Source organism: Hyperoodon ampullatus, assembly GCF_949752795.1.
Source record: "Hyperoodon ampullatus genome assembly, chromosome: 8".
Classification (NCBI taxonomy): domain Eukaryota; kingdom Metazoa; phylum Chordata; class Mammalia; order Artiodactyla; family Ziphiidae; genus Hyperoodon; species Hyperoodon ampullatus.
In genome coordinates this window covers 31,839,986-31,855,427 of record NC_136921.1, presented here as the reverse complement: position 1 = coordinate 31,855,427, position 15,442 = coordinate 31,839,986, and the positions used below count along the sequence as shown (strand labels likewise).

The 15,442-nt window shown below is 37.7% G+C and overlaps 1 protein-coding gene across 4 annotated transcripts in view; it reads left to right on the top strand.

Annotated features, from left to right (window-relative positions):
* PARD3B (par-3 family cell polarity regulator beta) overlaps positions 1-15,442 on the top strand; it is a gene marked incomplete at its 3' end in the record, with an annotated part of 1,052,967 nt that overhangs the window by 617,735 nt on the left and 419,790 nt on the right. For all 4 annotated transcript variants that reach the window (XM_079710158.1, XM_079710159.1, XM_079710156.1 and 1 more), the window contains one exon: positions 5,894-6,009. In XM_079710158.1, the coding sequence (XP_079566284.1) occupies positions 5,894-6,009 (116 nt within the window). The remainder of the gene's footprint in view (positions 1-5,893; positions 6,010-15,442) is intronic.

The following is a 15,442-nucleotide window of genomic DNA, read 5'->3' as shown; positions in this document are numbered from 1 at the left end:
CCTAGAAGGAAGAGAATTTCAGAGAGAGGCAAAGGCAGAAGGAACAGGTGGAGGTAGGAAAGTAAGTTGATTTGTGCAACTTCTATCGTGGCTGATTGGCCAGATGATCACGCCCAAAATGCAAGGATAAGGAAATCAGACTTCATTTGGTAGATAGTAAAATCTTATTGTGGGAGTTCAGCAGATAAGATTGGGTTTTAGTTGTGTACAACAAGGATTATAATTTTTGTGACTTTCTGTTTGAATAAAAAAAAAAAAAAAAGCAAAAAAACCCAAGGGTTAGGTAAATGGAGGAGGGTTAATATCTGCTAGAAGCCAGAGACTCTGTGGATACCTCCTGGGGCCATGGCAGTGAGACTTACTGAGGACCTGTGCTGGGGAGGATGGGGATAAACCTTCTCAGGTGGGAACCTTTCAGGGGACAGAGGTAGTTCAGAGATATTGCAGAGCTAGAATCATTGAGAATTAGCAACTGCCTTTTTGGCTGCTTCCATGTCGCCACATATTTCTTCCCTTCCCTTTTCAGGAAAGCATGTTTCTCCACGATCTTGAAAAACAGCTTATATTGGCTCTCACTGCTATAAATCTTCATCACATGATGTGAACCAGCAACTTCCTTTTCACCCTCTCCTTCCCTAACTCGCTGTGTTTAGGCTTCCATTCTCACCCTTTTCTAGAACTGCTCTTTTTAACATTGACAGTAATCTCCTTTCAATCAAAAGTATAACTTTTTCTCACTCTTAAGTCTTCTTTTGATCATTTTCATTCACTTGTTCACTCATCCATTCAAAATTATTTATGGAACTCTAAACTGGGCGCCGTAGAAGGTACTGGAATGGATTGGAAGCATCCCTGCCCACAAGGAATGCAGTGTCCCCTTGAAGAAACAGACACACAGATAATCAGGAAACAGCCTGCTGAGCATGAGATACAAAATGTCATTGGAGCCTAGAAGAAAAAGCCACTAATTCTGTCTGTAGGTGTCAAGGAAGGTTTTTTACAGGAGAGGTAGTGTGTGAAAGGTTTCTTGAAGGATAGAAGGGAACTTGCTAGGCAGAAAAGAGGTGGGAAGGGCAATTTAGGTTAGGAAAACCAAATGATGGGAGAGGGAAAATGCAGTGTGTTCAACGTGGCTAAAACATATAGTATCTGGGGAAGGAATCTACAGGAAGGGCATTGTCCGCCATGCTCTGTGAGCGCCATGCTTCTCCAGAGAGCAGTGGAGAAGCATTGAAGGCTTTGAAGCCTGACAATATCATGTTAAGTGAGTTCACTTGTGGAGAATAAATGGATAAGGGAAACCATGGACAAGGATACTAGTCTGGGACAACCAGCAAGAGAGGAGAGGGGCTTGAATGAAGGGAGGAGCAGCATAGCTGGAGAGCAAGGGACAGAGTCAAAGACATTTTTGAAATGGAAGGAACAAATCTAAAGCTTTGAATCTCTCTCTCGCTCTCTCTCTCTCTCCCCCCTCCTCCCTCCCTCCCTCCCTCCCTCCCTCCCTCCCTCCCTCCCTCTCTCCCTCTCTCTCCCTCTCCTAGGATTCTGTGACCTGCACCATCCTGCAAACTGCTGTGTTGCCTAGGTGACCAGCTGCAGTGGGGGTTTGCAGTTGGAAACTTACAGTGGAGGAAGCATTGGAAGGGAGCCAGGAGGGCTGAGCAAAGGAGGCTGTCCTGTCTTAAAAAAAAAAAAAAAAAAAGTTAAAAGCCCCCTGAAAGGGAATAGTGGTGCTTTAAGGGATGGAACCAGTCTTGTGAAACAGAAAACTACTAATTCATGAGAAGTGAAAAACAAATTTGATCAAACTAAACTTATGCCTGTACTTTGAACCAAAACGAAATCAGGAACTTACTGAACTTATTTGTACTATTATGTCAATAATTATTTGACAAACATTTAGAATAGGTGTGTCTAAAGTAAAAAATATATATTTATATATTATATATATTTCCTTTATATATATAATATATATTATATATTATATGATATAAGTATATATATTATATACATATTATATATATAAAGGAAATAAATTTTTTACTGTGATGTCTCAGGGAGGGTTTAAGACAAATCAACAGCAGGGAGAATATATGAATTTGATTAGCTATTCAGACAACATTTGGTTATTCCCTACATGTTCATATTTTCCTTCCCTCTTGGTTCTCTCTCAGTTCGGCTCTTGCTGTCTCTCTCTCTTTCATACATGTGACCTGCATCTACTCTCATTCAGAGTAGCCTATCATTGAAGCTGATCCATGGCCACCTGAGACTTCAGACACGCCCCTGAAAACCTTCCCCTGCCTTTTTATTTCAGACAGTTCTCCTTGAACATTCACGGGGGTCTTCTATGTCTTTCACATTCCTGATTTGTCACTATATTCAGGACATTGGCATATGTTTCATGCTACCCTTATTTATTCATTATGCAGCCTAATTTGACATTGAATATCATTTCTCTTTGATAGATTCCCTGGTTGTTCATGGGGGAAATACAGTCTTTAGCTAAGACACGTCTTTGGCCTGCTGTCAATTTACAGCTTCCGCTGCAGCCCATTCAGCCATGAGCACATGCTAACTGCCTTCAAAATTTAAATATGTCATGTTTTATAGTTAATCATTGTGTCACCCTCTCACACCAAAAACTTCCAATATGTAACCTAAAATTACAAACTGTTTTACTAGTCTAATGTATGTGTCTAAGATATTTTCACATTAACCAATTCAGTACTATACTCATTATTCAAGTACATTAGAAGTTCACATTGGCTCCAATCACATCGTGTCTCATATTACACTTCCTTCCTTCCTTCCTTAAATATCTGCCAATCTGATATCAGCCTTGTTTCCATTTTGTACCATGGCAAGAGGGGTCCTTTTATTGAAGGTTTTCAAAGTGTACACTTAGGCATGTTCAAAACAATGGTCACAGAGGTACATATCACCATGATCAATTTAATGGACATACCCAGGTATGCATATGTATATATGTATATATACAAACACATATATGAATATATGTTACATTCATATGTACAAAGCAGCTTTTTATTTTCTTTGATCATCTTTGATGGTGTCTCCACATCATGTTATTACATTGTCTTCTTGTTTTTTCAATGGGGATGAGGGTAGTTGTTTCTCAAGAGTTTGGGAAAATTTGAGTTCTTATTCTTAATTTGTCACGTAATGCCTGGTTTAGTAAAGTATTCTAAAACATTCAAGTGGGGACTTCCCTGGTGGCCCAGTGGTTAAGACTTTGCCTTCCATTGCAGGGGGTGTGGGTTCAATCCCTGGTTAGGGAGCTAAGATCCCACATGCCTCATGGCCAAAAAACCAAAACATAAAACAGAAGCAATATTGTAACAAATTCAATAAAGACCTTAAAAATGGTCCACATCAAAAAAAAAAAAAAGAAAAGAAAAGAAAAGAAACCAAGCTAATAAATAAATAAATAAAACAATAAAGTGGATTAACCAAAACATTACTCAGTTGGGTAGATTCCCATAGTCTGCCTTGGGCAGAGCACTTTAAATGCAGCGTGAGCTGTTTTAATGAGGAATATTCATGTTGGTTCTAAACCTCCTCCCTAAAGGTATTCATTACAACATGTGGCATCTATTTTGATTAACCCTTTAATTTTCTTTTATTTCACGATATGAACCACTGTTGAAACAAAAAACTAACCTAAAATGCAAGCTGCATGAGAGAGGGTGCATGAAACTACAGTAAGAGGGAAAAGTCTGATTTCTGTGGGCTCAAGATCAGCAACAACCTGTGTCCCAGGCTGGCCACCATTTTAGCCAAAGCTTTTGTAGCTCTGGGAAGAGTTCAAGAAACCACAATCTGGTCCTGGCTTTGGCACTGGCCAGCTGTGTGACCTTGGAACATCAGTCTCCTCTTTGGGCCTCAGTGTCTTATCTACAAGATGAAGAGTTAGATGAGGTGACCTTTAAGGTCTTCCAGCTCTTAAATTCACTGGTTCCATGAAGGCCATGAGTCTCTCTGACACTAAAACCACGTCATCACAAGAGATCAAAGGATGAAAAACTAAGTGCAAATAAAGGTCGAGTAACGCATTTAAAGGCAAGTGCTTCCAAAACATCAAGGCTCAGGGGGAAGCTCATAGGCACCATGGCATCTCATAATTCTTCTTTAAAGTGGGCTAAAACAATTAAAATATTTCTATTATGCCAAGTCAGTGTCAACAGCACTAGCAGGTCAGGATTTTTGTTTAAAATTGACATATTTGTCCACTACCACTAGATACCACATCTAATATGCTTTATGTCGGTAGCTTTCTTTATTGAGCATGTAGCCAGACACAAAGAAAGAAGCCAAAAAAAAAAAAAAAAAAAAAAAGAAAGAAAAGAAGCACCTTCATAATTCTAAAGAGTTGATTTAAGCTTCTTGAGGAAATTTTCATGAAAAAATGTACAGTTGTCCCTCGGTAACCATGAGGAATTTGCTCCAGGACCCCCGCAATATTATTATTGCTGCAAGGCAATACTAAATATACATGACTAATAAGTTTCAAGAAAAGATTAAACTTATTTTGGTGCATCTGGTTAAGAAATCGAGATACCCAGTACATTTTATAAGGATTCTCATTCGTGACAGTTGAATTTGGGGGTTATTTTATTTTTTACAATGTCAAATCCCAACTGTTTGAAAAGAATTCAACCTCAGTACTTTCAGATTTACCAAGGACACTTGATTTGAGTTTTTACTGTATTTAAGATTAAAGTTGTGTTGAAACGAGCTACCATATTTACTTTGTAAATATATGTACCAAGGGAGAGTACCAAGGGAGAAAGTGGCTGTAATTTAATTCATGAAAAGTATATAAATATAATTTATTTCTAGATCAAGAAATGAGGCATTGTCTGTAATTCCCTTATATAATCTCCTCCATCCTCAAGCAAAATAAATAAAATATTCATCAGAAATGGAATTCTTTGAGATTACAAGTACTAGGAAGCCTATAATGGGCATTTGATGTATCTTTTGTCTAAATTGTCAGCTGTGCTTTTCCTGTTACTTCCTGTTGGTATTATTGATGAGCAGACTATTTGCTCAGCATTAACATTAGTTTTAGAAAATAGACCTAAATAGAGTAGAAAACCAAACTATGGCAGCCATTAGTCATTCAACAGAATGATTTTCTAGAAAGGATACAACCCTTACACTTGTTTTTAAAGGAAGGGTGTTCTTAGCCCACAGATCTCTCTCTTTTTTTTTTTTTTTTTTTTTACATCTTTATTGGAGTATAATTGCTTTACGATGGTGTGTTAGTTTCTGCTCTATAACAAAGTGAGTCAGTTATACATATACATATGTTCCCATATCTCCTCACTCTTGCATCTCCCTCCCTCCCACCCTCCCTATCCCACCCCCCTAGGTGCTCACAAAGCACCGAGCTGATCTCCCTGTGCTGTGCGGCTGCTTCCCACTAGCTATCTATTTTACGTTTGGTAGTGTATATATGTCCATGCCACTCTCTCGCTTTGTCACAGCTTACCCAGATCTCTCTTAACCTGCCTTTAGGCTCTGCTAGTATCTAGTGACATCCTTTGAAGCGCCAGTGCTTTGTGGGTTTGCTTTACTCACTTAAAGTTATATATTGTATAGCAGGATCCCAATTAGCAGAAATCAGTGAAGAGGAAAACATGATATTAGCCAGAGAATATTATTTGAATTGCAGAATATGATAAAATGCATGAAAACAGAGTTGCTATATCTCGTAAAAGAAACCTGAGGTTCACAAAGTGGTTGAAAATGCTGGGTTGGAAGCTGCAGAGGGAGCGATGAGGGGCTGTATTCAAAATGAGAACTGCTGAATAAAAAATAAGATTTTATTCTAAGCCTAAATATGGCGTATGGCTTCTTTCTGCAGCCCTGGAGTGGATTCAGCAGTATTTTTTCCAGATCAGCACCTCAACTTTAGATCTGTGACACCAGCCAGGCAGCCTGAATCAATGAATCTGAAAGCCTCAAAGAGCATGGACCTTGGTAAGTGAGGGTGAGGTGACATCCAGATCAACTGTCCAGCCTCAGCCCATCTATCTTCTTGAATGTCCTGCCGTTGTTTCTCCAACTCCAACCTTAGGGGGCAGGGTTTGCTGAAGCTTGGAAGAGGGGATATTGGTCATCCTATCTTCCTGTCTCCTCTCACACATTTAATCGTAATTACCCCTTTTTAAAAGAGAGATAAGTGACATTTTTATATACAGCTCAGAAAAATAGGAGTATACCTTCTGGAGGATCTGAATGCCATAAGCATCTTTAACTCACCTGCCTTTGCATTTGTACTCTCACCTCTGCTAGTGTTCTTCTGTTTCTCATGTACATACCTGTTGCAGGGCCTGGGAAGATAAGGCAGTTCAATGAATCCTCTTCTACAGGGCATCCCATCTCTCTGTGCAATGGATGGGGATGGCGGCAGTGGAGAAGATCTATCTCTTTAAGTGCCCATCCCCAAATCCTGTAATACCAGAGGGAAGAGGGGTCCCTGGGTTTGCCAGATTGAGGGAGTCAAGGTACCTTGGTTTCATGCCCAGACAACCTCAGTGAGATTCTGAGTCCTACAAGGAATTTCTGGGTGACTGTTGGCTGCCAGGGCAGAGCAAGGGCCCCTGCAAACTCTGCTCTTCAGGCCCTGGAATGTGAGATCCTGGAAGACATCTCAGATACCCAAGCACATTGTTGCACTCCCGTGGGTCCTTAGAGAGAGAGAACTATTGGAATAGGATGCTGGTGCAAAATAAGTTCTCAGCAAAATATTCACTGCTTCCTGAATGCTCAGAGGCCAAGCTTTGCCAATGTTTTTGTTTGTTTGTTTGTTTGTTTGTTTTCCGAGGCATATTACATATTTCATTAGTAGCACCAAGAAAATGGAATAATCAAAACTGCATGTTCCATGAAACAATCTGATAAATAGTGCTTATCTGTTACTCATTTATAGGAGTTCAAAAAGATGTTCAGTCATGATGAAAAAAGAAATTGATTCTATTTTCTATAAATTAACTAGATCGCTGGGATACATTTGCTCTAATCACCTATAGTAAGAGACTGACAGAAAGCCTTAATAAGGAAGCTGTCTTGAGCACTGGTCAAAAGGGTATTTTCTCAAGCGTGAACCTCTGACCAAAGGAATAATGTATGACAGTGACACAGATTACTACTAATAATTTAAGGAGCAATTTGTTTTTATAGAGTGGTTGATAAATATTTCCTGTTCTGTCTTCCCAATTTCTCTATAAAGAAGATGAATGGGTAAAAACTGCTCTTAATTTGGGGTGAGAAATATATTACTCTTTTCCTCATTTAGTTAAAAAAAAAAAGTAGCCAGTAGTACAGTTTTTTTTTTGTTTGTTTTGTTTTGTTTTGTTTTGTTTTTTTTGCGGTATGTGGGCCTCTCACTGTTGTGGCCTCTCCCATTGCGGAGCACAGGCTCCGGACACGCAGGCTCAATGGCCATGGCTCATGGGCCAAGCCGCTCCGCGGCATGTGGGATCCTCCCAGACCGGGGCACAAACCCGTGTCCCCTGCATCGGCAGGCGGACTCTCAACCACTGCGCCACCAGGGAAGCCCAGTAGTACAGTTTTTAAAAGTCTCTGCAAAAGAAAAAAATAGCATCCATTTTAAGAAAGAAGAAAATTATATCAGTTCCATAAAAACAAAACCTAAGCCATGTCCAGAAACAGCTTTTCTGTTTACATTTTTTGTTACTGAAAATTTTGTTTCTGAGAAATGTTCTCATTTAGATTGAAATAGCCCTTGCAAAATATTAATAGTTAGCAGTCACCCTTTGCATTTTATTGTACTTATAACATAAATGACAATAGTAATGTTTGTTCAATTTTACATAGTTGGGCAAAGGTCATGAGCTATTTTCTTTGGGATACAGGTATCAAACTAAAAGCATTGACTTAAATGCACCATACAGCACAAGTGGTAAAATATGCTATAAAAACATTTTGTAAGAAACTATCAAAGTTTGGTCCCTTCCAGGAAAAGCCAAATTAAAGCTAACAGTCTTTCAGAGGGCTCTGAGGTCAACATTCTAGGGCCATTCTGAACCCCTATTCTCAGAACAATTGAGTGAGCTCAATAAATATGTTGGTTTTTCTCAATGAATAAGCTCAGGTGATACCAGAATGGTAAACATTTGGAAGTGACTTTCCTGTTTGATTAGATGAAAAAGATATTGTAAGTAGTTTAGTTTTCCAGTTATGGCACTGGGCCAACATAAGGAATTAATATATTTGATAAAAAGCTTGGTGACTATGCTTAGAGGAATTATCCTCTCAGCAGGGTCAAGATCCATTCTTCAAAAAGTTTTTAAAAATTGAGGTATTTAGGTTGAACAGCAAATTAGTGCTATTTGATTATTTTTGACCTAGAAAAACAGCAATTTCATATGTTCAAAATGAAAAAGATAAACCTCCTATTTATTGCATAATTTATGTTGGATATTCCTCCTTTATAAAGCCTTTAAACTTCTTCAAAAGCTAATAAGCCTCGTCGGTACCTCCTTAGTTTTTATTTGTTTCATTTTTGCTGCTGAGTCTAAGCTAGTATTTTCATTAGCATATTATGTTCAAATTATTTTAAAGGTGAGTGGGTTCCATTTATTTCTTTTCACTTATGTTTCCAAAGACAGACAGTTCTTATTGTGAAAAATAAAGAATTCTCATCCCCATCTCCTTCTTTTATTTCCGAGATACAAACATGATTTTAACATAGTTTGCTATGTATATCCTTATAGAAAATACTCTACCTAATTGCCATTCCATCTATGTACAAACATCTCTGTCACTCTGTTTCTTTATTCTAATTGTATAGTGTTATGTTATATGAATGAATCTTGATTTACTATTTACTTTTCCCCTTTTGATTAAATTTGGACTTAACTGAGAGTTTGTATCTTTTGGTTTGGATGAGGGGGTTCGGTGCATTTGTATTTCTTATTCTTTATTCTATGATTTGTTTATTCGTATTCTTTGCTGAAAATGTTTCCATTTGTTAATTCTTTTTCATCTTTAGAATATTGTTATGTATGTTATAAATAACTTTTGCAATCTATTATTTGTCTTCTTAGTTTGAGCGTGATATCCTCTACTATAAAAAAGGCTTTAGTGGGCTTCCCTGGTGGCGCAGTGGTTGAGAGTCCGCCTGCCGAGGCAGGGGACGCGAGTTCGTGCCCCGGTCCGGGAGGATCCCACATGCCGCAGAGCGGCTGGGCCCGTGAGCCATGGCTGCTGAGCCTGCGCGTCTGGAGCCCGTGCTCCGCAACGGGAGAGGCCACAACAGTGAGAGGCCCGCGTACCGAAAAAAAAAAAAAAAAAAAAAAAAGGCTTTAGTCGTATAGTCAAATATTTCCATCTTTTCCTTCATGACTGTTTGGTTTTATTTACCTCATTTATTTTCTTGTACATTTAAAGGCTTGATGGGTTTTTTTTCCATGTTTAGCAATAATTTTATTCATGGTTTATGAGGTGGAAAAATTTTTCTCCATGTAAATAGGCAAATTATTCATAACATTTACTGACTTTTATGTCCTTTCCCCATTAATTTGGAATGCAGTCACATTGAATACTAAATTCCCTTTCATACATAGGGTGATTTCTACACATGCTGTTCTATTGATACATTGGTCTGTCCCATGCCAGTATCACCCTGTTTCAATTGTCATCTGACTACACTGTATTTTGATAACTTATAGAGCTATCTTCCTCTGTTTTTTCTTCTTTTGTAAAATTACTTTGGCCCTTCACATGCATTTATTCTCCCACATGAGCTTGAGATCAGCTCATCAAAAATGAATTTAAAGATTAAAGAGGAATGCTTCTACCATGGGTGTGCCCATTAATTTATGATGTTTGCCCTTGGTTCCTGATAGAAATGTTTTGATCAATTTAAACAAGTTTCTTTGTGTTCCTAGCTTCTTGAAAAGTTTTTTATTTGCTCACTTTGTTTAATCAGGAATGGATGTTGAATTTTCTTAAGTGATTTTAAGGATCTCTACAGGATGATCATGTGTATTTTGTTCTTTATTCTATTAATATAGTGAGTTATTTTAATAGATTCCCCAGTATTGAATCTTTGATTCTTTCTGAATGACTCTAAATTTTTCTGTGCATTTGAAGAAGGTAGAAATGAGTAACAACATATATCTATGTGATCTAAAATGTAGGTGTAAGACTCTGATTATAATTTTACTCAGGGTCATTAATTCCTATATATCTAAAAGTTATAGATTTTTTGAGGCTATTCTGCCTCAATATTTGTGGATACTTTTGCTGGCATGCATGTGGCCACATTTAAGTCAGATCAGAAATGATTAAAATGATGAATACAGGGAATTTATTTTTAAATAATTAGATGTAACTATGCTTATTCAAAGGGGTTAGGGTGTCATTTTCTGGGTTTTCCAGAAAATCAATCTTGTCCTACTAATTGTAGACTTTCCTCTATTTATTTAAATTACCAGAATTACTATGTTCAGTCTGGATCCCTTTAATTTGTTCATAATTGAGCTTGTGTGGGTGTTGAGTTGGAAGCTCTCAGGAGCTGAGTAACACAGCTGCCTCTTTGGCCTTTGGCATAGGGTTTTCCCCCAAAGAGCTGACCTTGTTGGCAGTATGCCAGAGAGTCACATTCAAAGACTTTTTGATGAAGCACAAACATCTTCAATATCCAGGCCTGGTGTTTTATGACCCCCTAATACTATTTAAGAATTAGTCTGAATTATTCAGGGAACAGCACTTCAGTATTTTGGCCCATTCCCTGACCTAATCTATAGCCCCATTCAAAGTTAAGTTTAAAATGCTATTTCCCACAAGATTTTTTTTTTTCCTGAGAGTTTTCTCTCCTGTTTCAAATTGGCCTCCTACTCCCATTTCAGAGGGGTGTTGTGTAACACAGTTAGAGGAAGGCTGAAGGCAGTGCAGATGGAAGATGCTGACCAGCTGTCCTGCCTCTGTTCAATGAGAGGAAATGAGCTTAAAGTGATGCATGAGGCATTCGGACGAAATTTGAGGAAGTTTCCTGACAATGCAGGTTGTTAACATTCCACGTCTCATAGTCTCTTAAAACAGTGTGTGTGTCTTGAATGACTATCCCTAAAATCAAGACAATAGATAAATTGGTTTTCTTTCAAGATCTGTGATTCAGCCATTTATTTTCTAGTTGCTTGCTGAAATTTGTATTAAGATAGAAGTATTAGTAAACATTCACAGTCGAAGTAAATTATAAATCTGATTTCTCATTTCAACAAAAGATTTGGGTCAAATTTTGAATATAACCCTTTCATACACATCAGGCATTCCTCTCAGAGGGAAGTCAGGTATCTCCAGTATCCAATGGAAGATAGGCATGAAAAAAGTTAATTAAACCCATTCTACTGTTCTAATACTTTCTTTTTAAAATTATTTTTTATATAGTGAGGAACCTTCATATGCATTCTCAGAAATAAGACAAAAATCCTGAACACTGAATACACAGGATAATTTTTATAAAACTGTATATTCTGATAACTGTGATGCTGATTTATCCATTAAAATATATCATATAATGCCATATAATATTTTAACATTTTTAATATAACTTTTTATTTATATCCAGGGATCTTCTTTATTGTCCATCAGTAAGTAATATCTCTGAATATTGTGAAAGCTGAATTGAGTACCACTATTTAAGGTATAACTTTGACTTATTAAAAAAACAAAAACAACAACCTGATTGGTAAAGAAGAATTAATGGTAATACTAAAAGAAAGCATCTACCGTCTCTATTAGATGAGGAAGAGTTCAAGGACACAATCAGGTGAATGCCCTAAGCTTTAGGAAGTCAAAATGAAGGAATTACAGAGAATACTCATTGATTAAACAAATGTTTCTTGAGTACCTACTGTGTGCCAGGAAGTGCATTAAATGCTGAGGATTCAGTAGTAAATGAGATAAACGGTGCTTGTTGCAGATACCTAGATGACAACCCTAACAAGAAAGGGAAACTCAAGAGTGAAGATCCCCAAAAAGAAGTACTGACATGATGATGATAACTTATCTCAGAGAGAAGAAAAGGGAGAGGCATCTGAAGCACTAGTGTGGCTACTCTAAGAACTAATTGATAAGCTTGGCTGTGTAGAGAATAGAAAGAGAGAAGCAAAGGGTGTGAAAAAAGACTAAAAATAATCTAAAAGAATCAATGTAGGAAGAGTTAAGCAGCTGAACACGATGAGGCTTGCAAAACTTTTAAGAGTTAGACAGTCAAGCTATTTTTAGAGCACGAAAAAGAAAGTGTGGTGGACCATTGTTTAGAGCACGTAACAGCTGTCAGGTGGAAAGCAGAGCCACTGGTTCCTGTGTTAATTTTATCTTCATGCACACAAGAGAATGATGTTCACACTGGAAAAGCATGGCTGCCAGCAAGCGGAATTCTAGATGCTTTGTATCCCTGTGCACTAAAAGGACTGTGATTATAAAGTGACTATTCCTGATCATTCGAAATTAGGATTAGTCCTCATACTGGAGGACAGGAAGCAGATTACCAATTTTCGCAAAGATGATGAATTCCAGAAACAACTGGTGAAACTAGTGATCTCAATGCTGATCCTCAGAGGATTTCTCTTTGTCAAATGAAAAGGAAAATAAAAAAGTGGTCACTAGCCACCTCCATGCTGGGGTCTCTGAAACAACCAGTGTCTGCTTTCCTTTTTGATAGGATTTCTAGACAGGGAAATATTATAAATGTAGTTTACATTGATCTTAATAAAGGTATTTCCATTTGTTTTCTGATTGAGACTTTTACCAAATTATGCACTAAGCTAGGTAATAGCATTAGGATGCCCTTTCCCAAAATGTGCTAATTAAGATGCATTGTCACTCTGAAAGGAATTAAATACGGTATACTATAAGACTCTGTACTTGGGCCCTCTTGTTATATTCTAACAAAACAACAGAATTTGATGAATATTGGGTATATATAACTTGGATGAAGACATGAAAAACGTTCTTACCAAATTTTCAATAGATGTTGTCTCAGAGAATTGGGTAGTATGATAGATTGACAGAATTAGCATTCAAATGATTTATTCAGAATTGAAGAAGATAGAATTTATCGAATGATGATGAATTCATTGAACAGCGATTTATTGGATACTTTCTCTATGCCAGGCAATACCTAGGTAAATAAGATAAAGGCTCCACTCTTACGGTATTGTCATTCTCGTTGGGTAAGTAGATGATAAAGTTGCATAGCAGTAAATAAATAATAAAATTTCAGATAGAGATGATTTCTCTGAAGCCAAATTCAGGTAAAGATGAAGACTGGGGAGAGGCAAACCTATTTTAGATAGGGTGGTAAAGGATAAAGGCAATGTCCTGAAGTCAGGTTAAAAGAAATCAATTGTACGAGCGTAGAGTTTAGGAGACCTGGAATAATAACAGTTACTGAAGGTGTCCCTGTTTTTTAGCTCTTGCCTGACATGGCCACCCCCAAAGCTACTTCCCATGTTACCAGATTAAGAAAGACAGCAGTTCCACTATACCCTGGCCTGGCCATAACCCACCTAGATAGAATGCTGTATTTAATTCTGGCTACAGTACTTTAATAAAGACAAGAATAGAGTAGATGCATCCAGATATTGGTGAGAGGCCTTGAAACCATGTCTGATGAAAAACAGTGGAAAGAAATAAAGATATCTTGCCTGGAAGAGAGGTGACTTAAGAGACATATGAGAGGGCTTCCTTGGTGGCACAGTGGTTAAGAATCCGCCTGCCAATGCAGGGGAGATGGGTTCGAGCCCTGGTCCTGGAAGATCCGACATGCCGCGGAGCAGCTAAGCCCATGTGCCACAACTACTGAGCCTGCGCTCTAGAGCCCACAAGCCACAACTACTGAGCCATGTGCCACAACTTCTGAAGCCCGCACACTGAGAGCCCGTGCTCTGCAACAAAAGAAGCCACTGCAACGAGAAGCCCACGCACCACAACTAAGAGTAGCCTCCACTTGCTGCAACTAGAGAAAGCCTGTGTGCAGCAACAAAGACCCAACTCAACCAAAAATAAATTAATTAATTTAAAAAAAAAAGAAAAAGAGACATATGAGAGATCTCCTTAGTTATTTTCATGGCTAATATTGAAAAACTCAAGTCTGTTTAAAATCGAGTCTGCACTCCAAATATATCAAGCGATGATAGCCAGATCAGAAGATACATCAAGTTTACAAGCTTTGAAATCTAGGAAGTTAATAAGGATGGAAAGTTAATTCTGGTTTGTGGCATATTTTGTGTGCAAGGAAAGAATAGATATATAAATTGAAACAACTCATGAAGACTGAGAAGAGAAGCAAAATTCATCAGAAAAATGGAAAAGGAGACACTGTGCATTTTTTGTCTTTAGATAAAAGGTACAGTTTTTTTAAAATTTTTTAGTGTACCTTAATATGTTTAAATAAAGTAATCACACAGGTTATAACTGAAGTAGGGTGACTAGATGAAAACAGGTTCAATGAGTTTAGAGAAATTACATATCAGAACTCAGGCTGAATTCTTCTCTTGTGCGAAAAGAGAAACCAGGAAAACTTAGAATAACTGTCTTCACACATCCAAAACCAGGCCTCTTTCAAAACATTAAGAAAAAGCAACATTTGCATTAACTAAAACATATAATTAAATTTTAGACAATTGCACATTTAAAAATGAAAATAAATTAAGGACTAATATTACTATTAACTAAATTATAGTGATATGGATCACTTCTCTATAACTTTAATATAACTAGATCATTATATTGAATATAGCAGAATAATGCAGATTCTGTTTAAAATTAATTGGAATAACTATTGGGGTTAGAAGCAAAGGTACATAAATGCTTCTTTCTGTAAAGGACCTCTTTCTCGCCCTGTAATTCCATAGGTATCCTTTTTTTTAATTGAAGCGTAGTTGATTTACAATTTGGGTTAGTTTCAAGTCTACAGCAGAGTGATTCAGTTTTACACATATATATATTCTTTTTCAAATTCTTTTCCATATGTATTCTTTTTTCTTGCTTTTTAAAGTTACAGTCCCTAAGGAATATATTTTCAAGAAGTTCATTTTCAAGACTAATTTGACTTTGTGTTCATTATTACTATTAAATAGAAAAGGATGCCTTTTTTTTGTTTTTTGGCGGTACGCGGGCCTCTCACTCTTATGGCCTCTCCCATTGCGGAGCACAGGCTGCGGACGCGCAGGCCCAGCAGCCATGGCTCACGGGCCCAACCCCTCCGCGGCACATGGGATCCTTCCGGACTGGGACACGAACCCGTGTCCCCTGCATTGGCAGGCGGACTCTCAACCACTGCACCACCAGGGAAGCCCCAAGGATGCCTTTTGTGTAGAAATTGTACGTTTATGCTATTCAATACTTTGTGTGTTGTAGGCTTCTCTGAAAGTTGTGG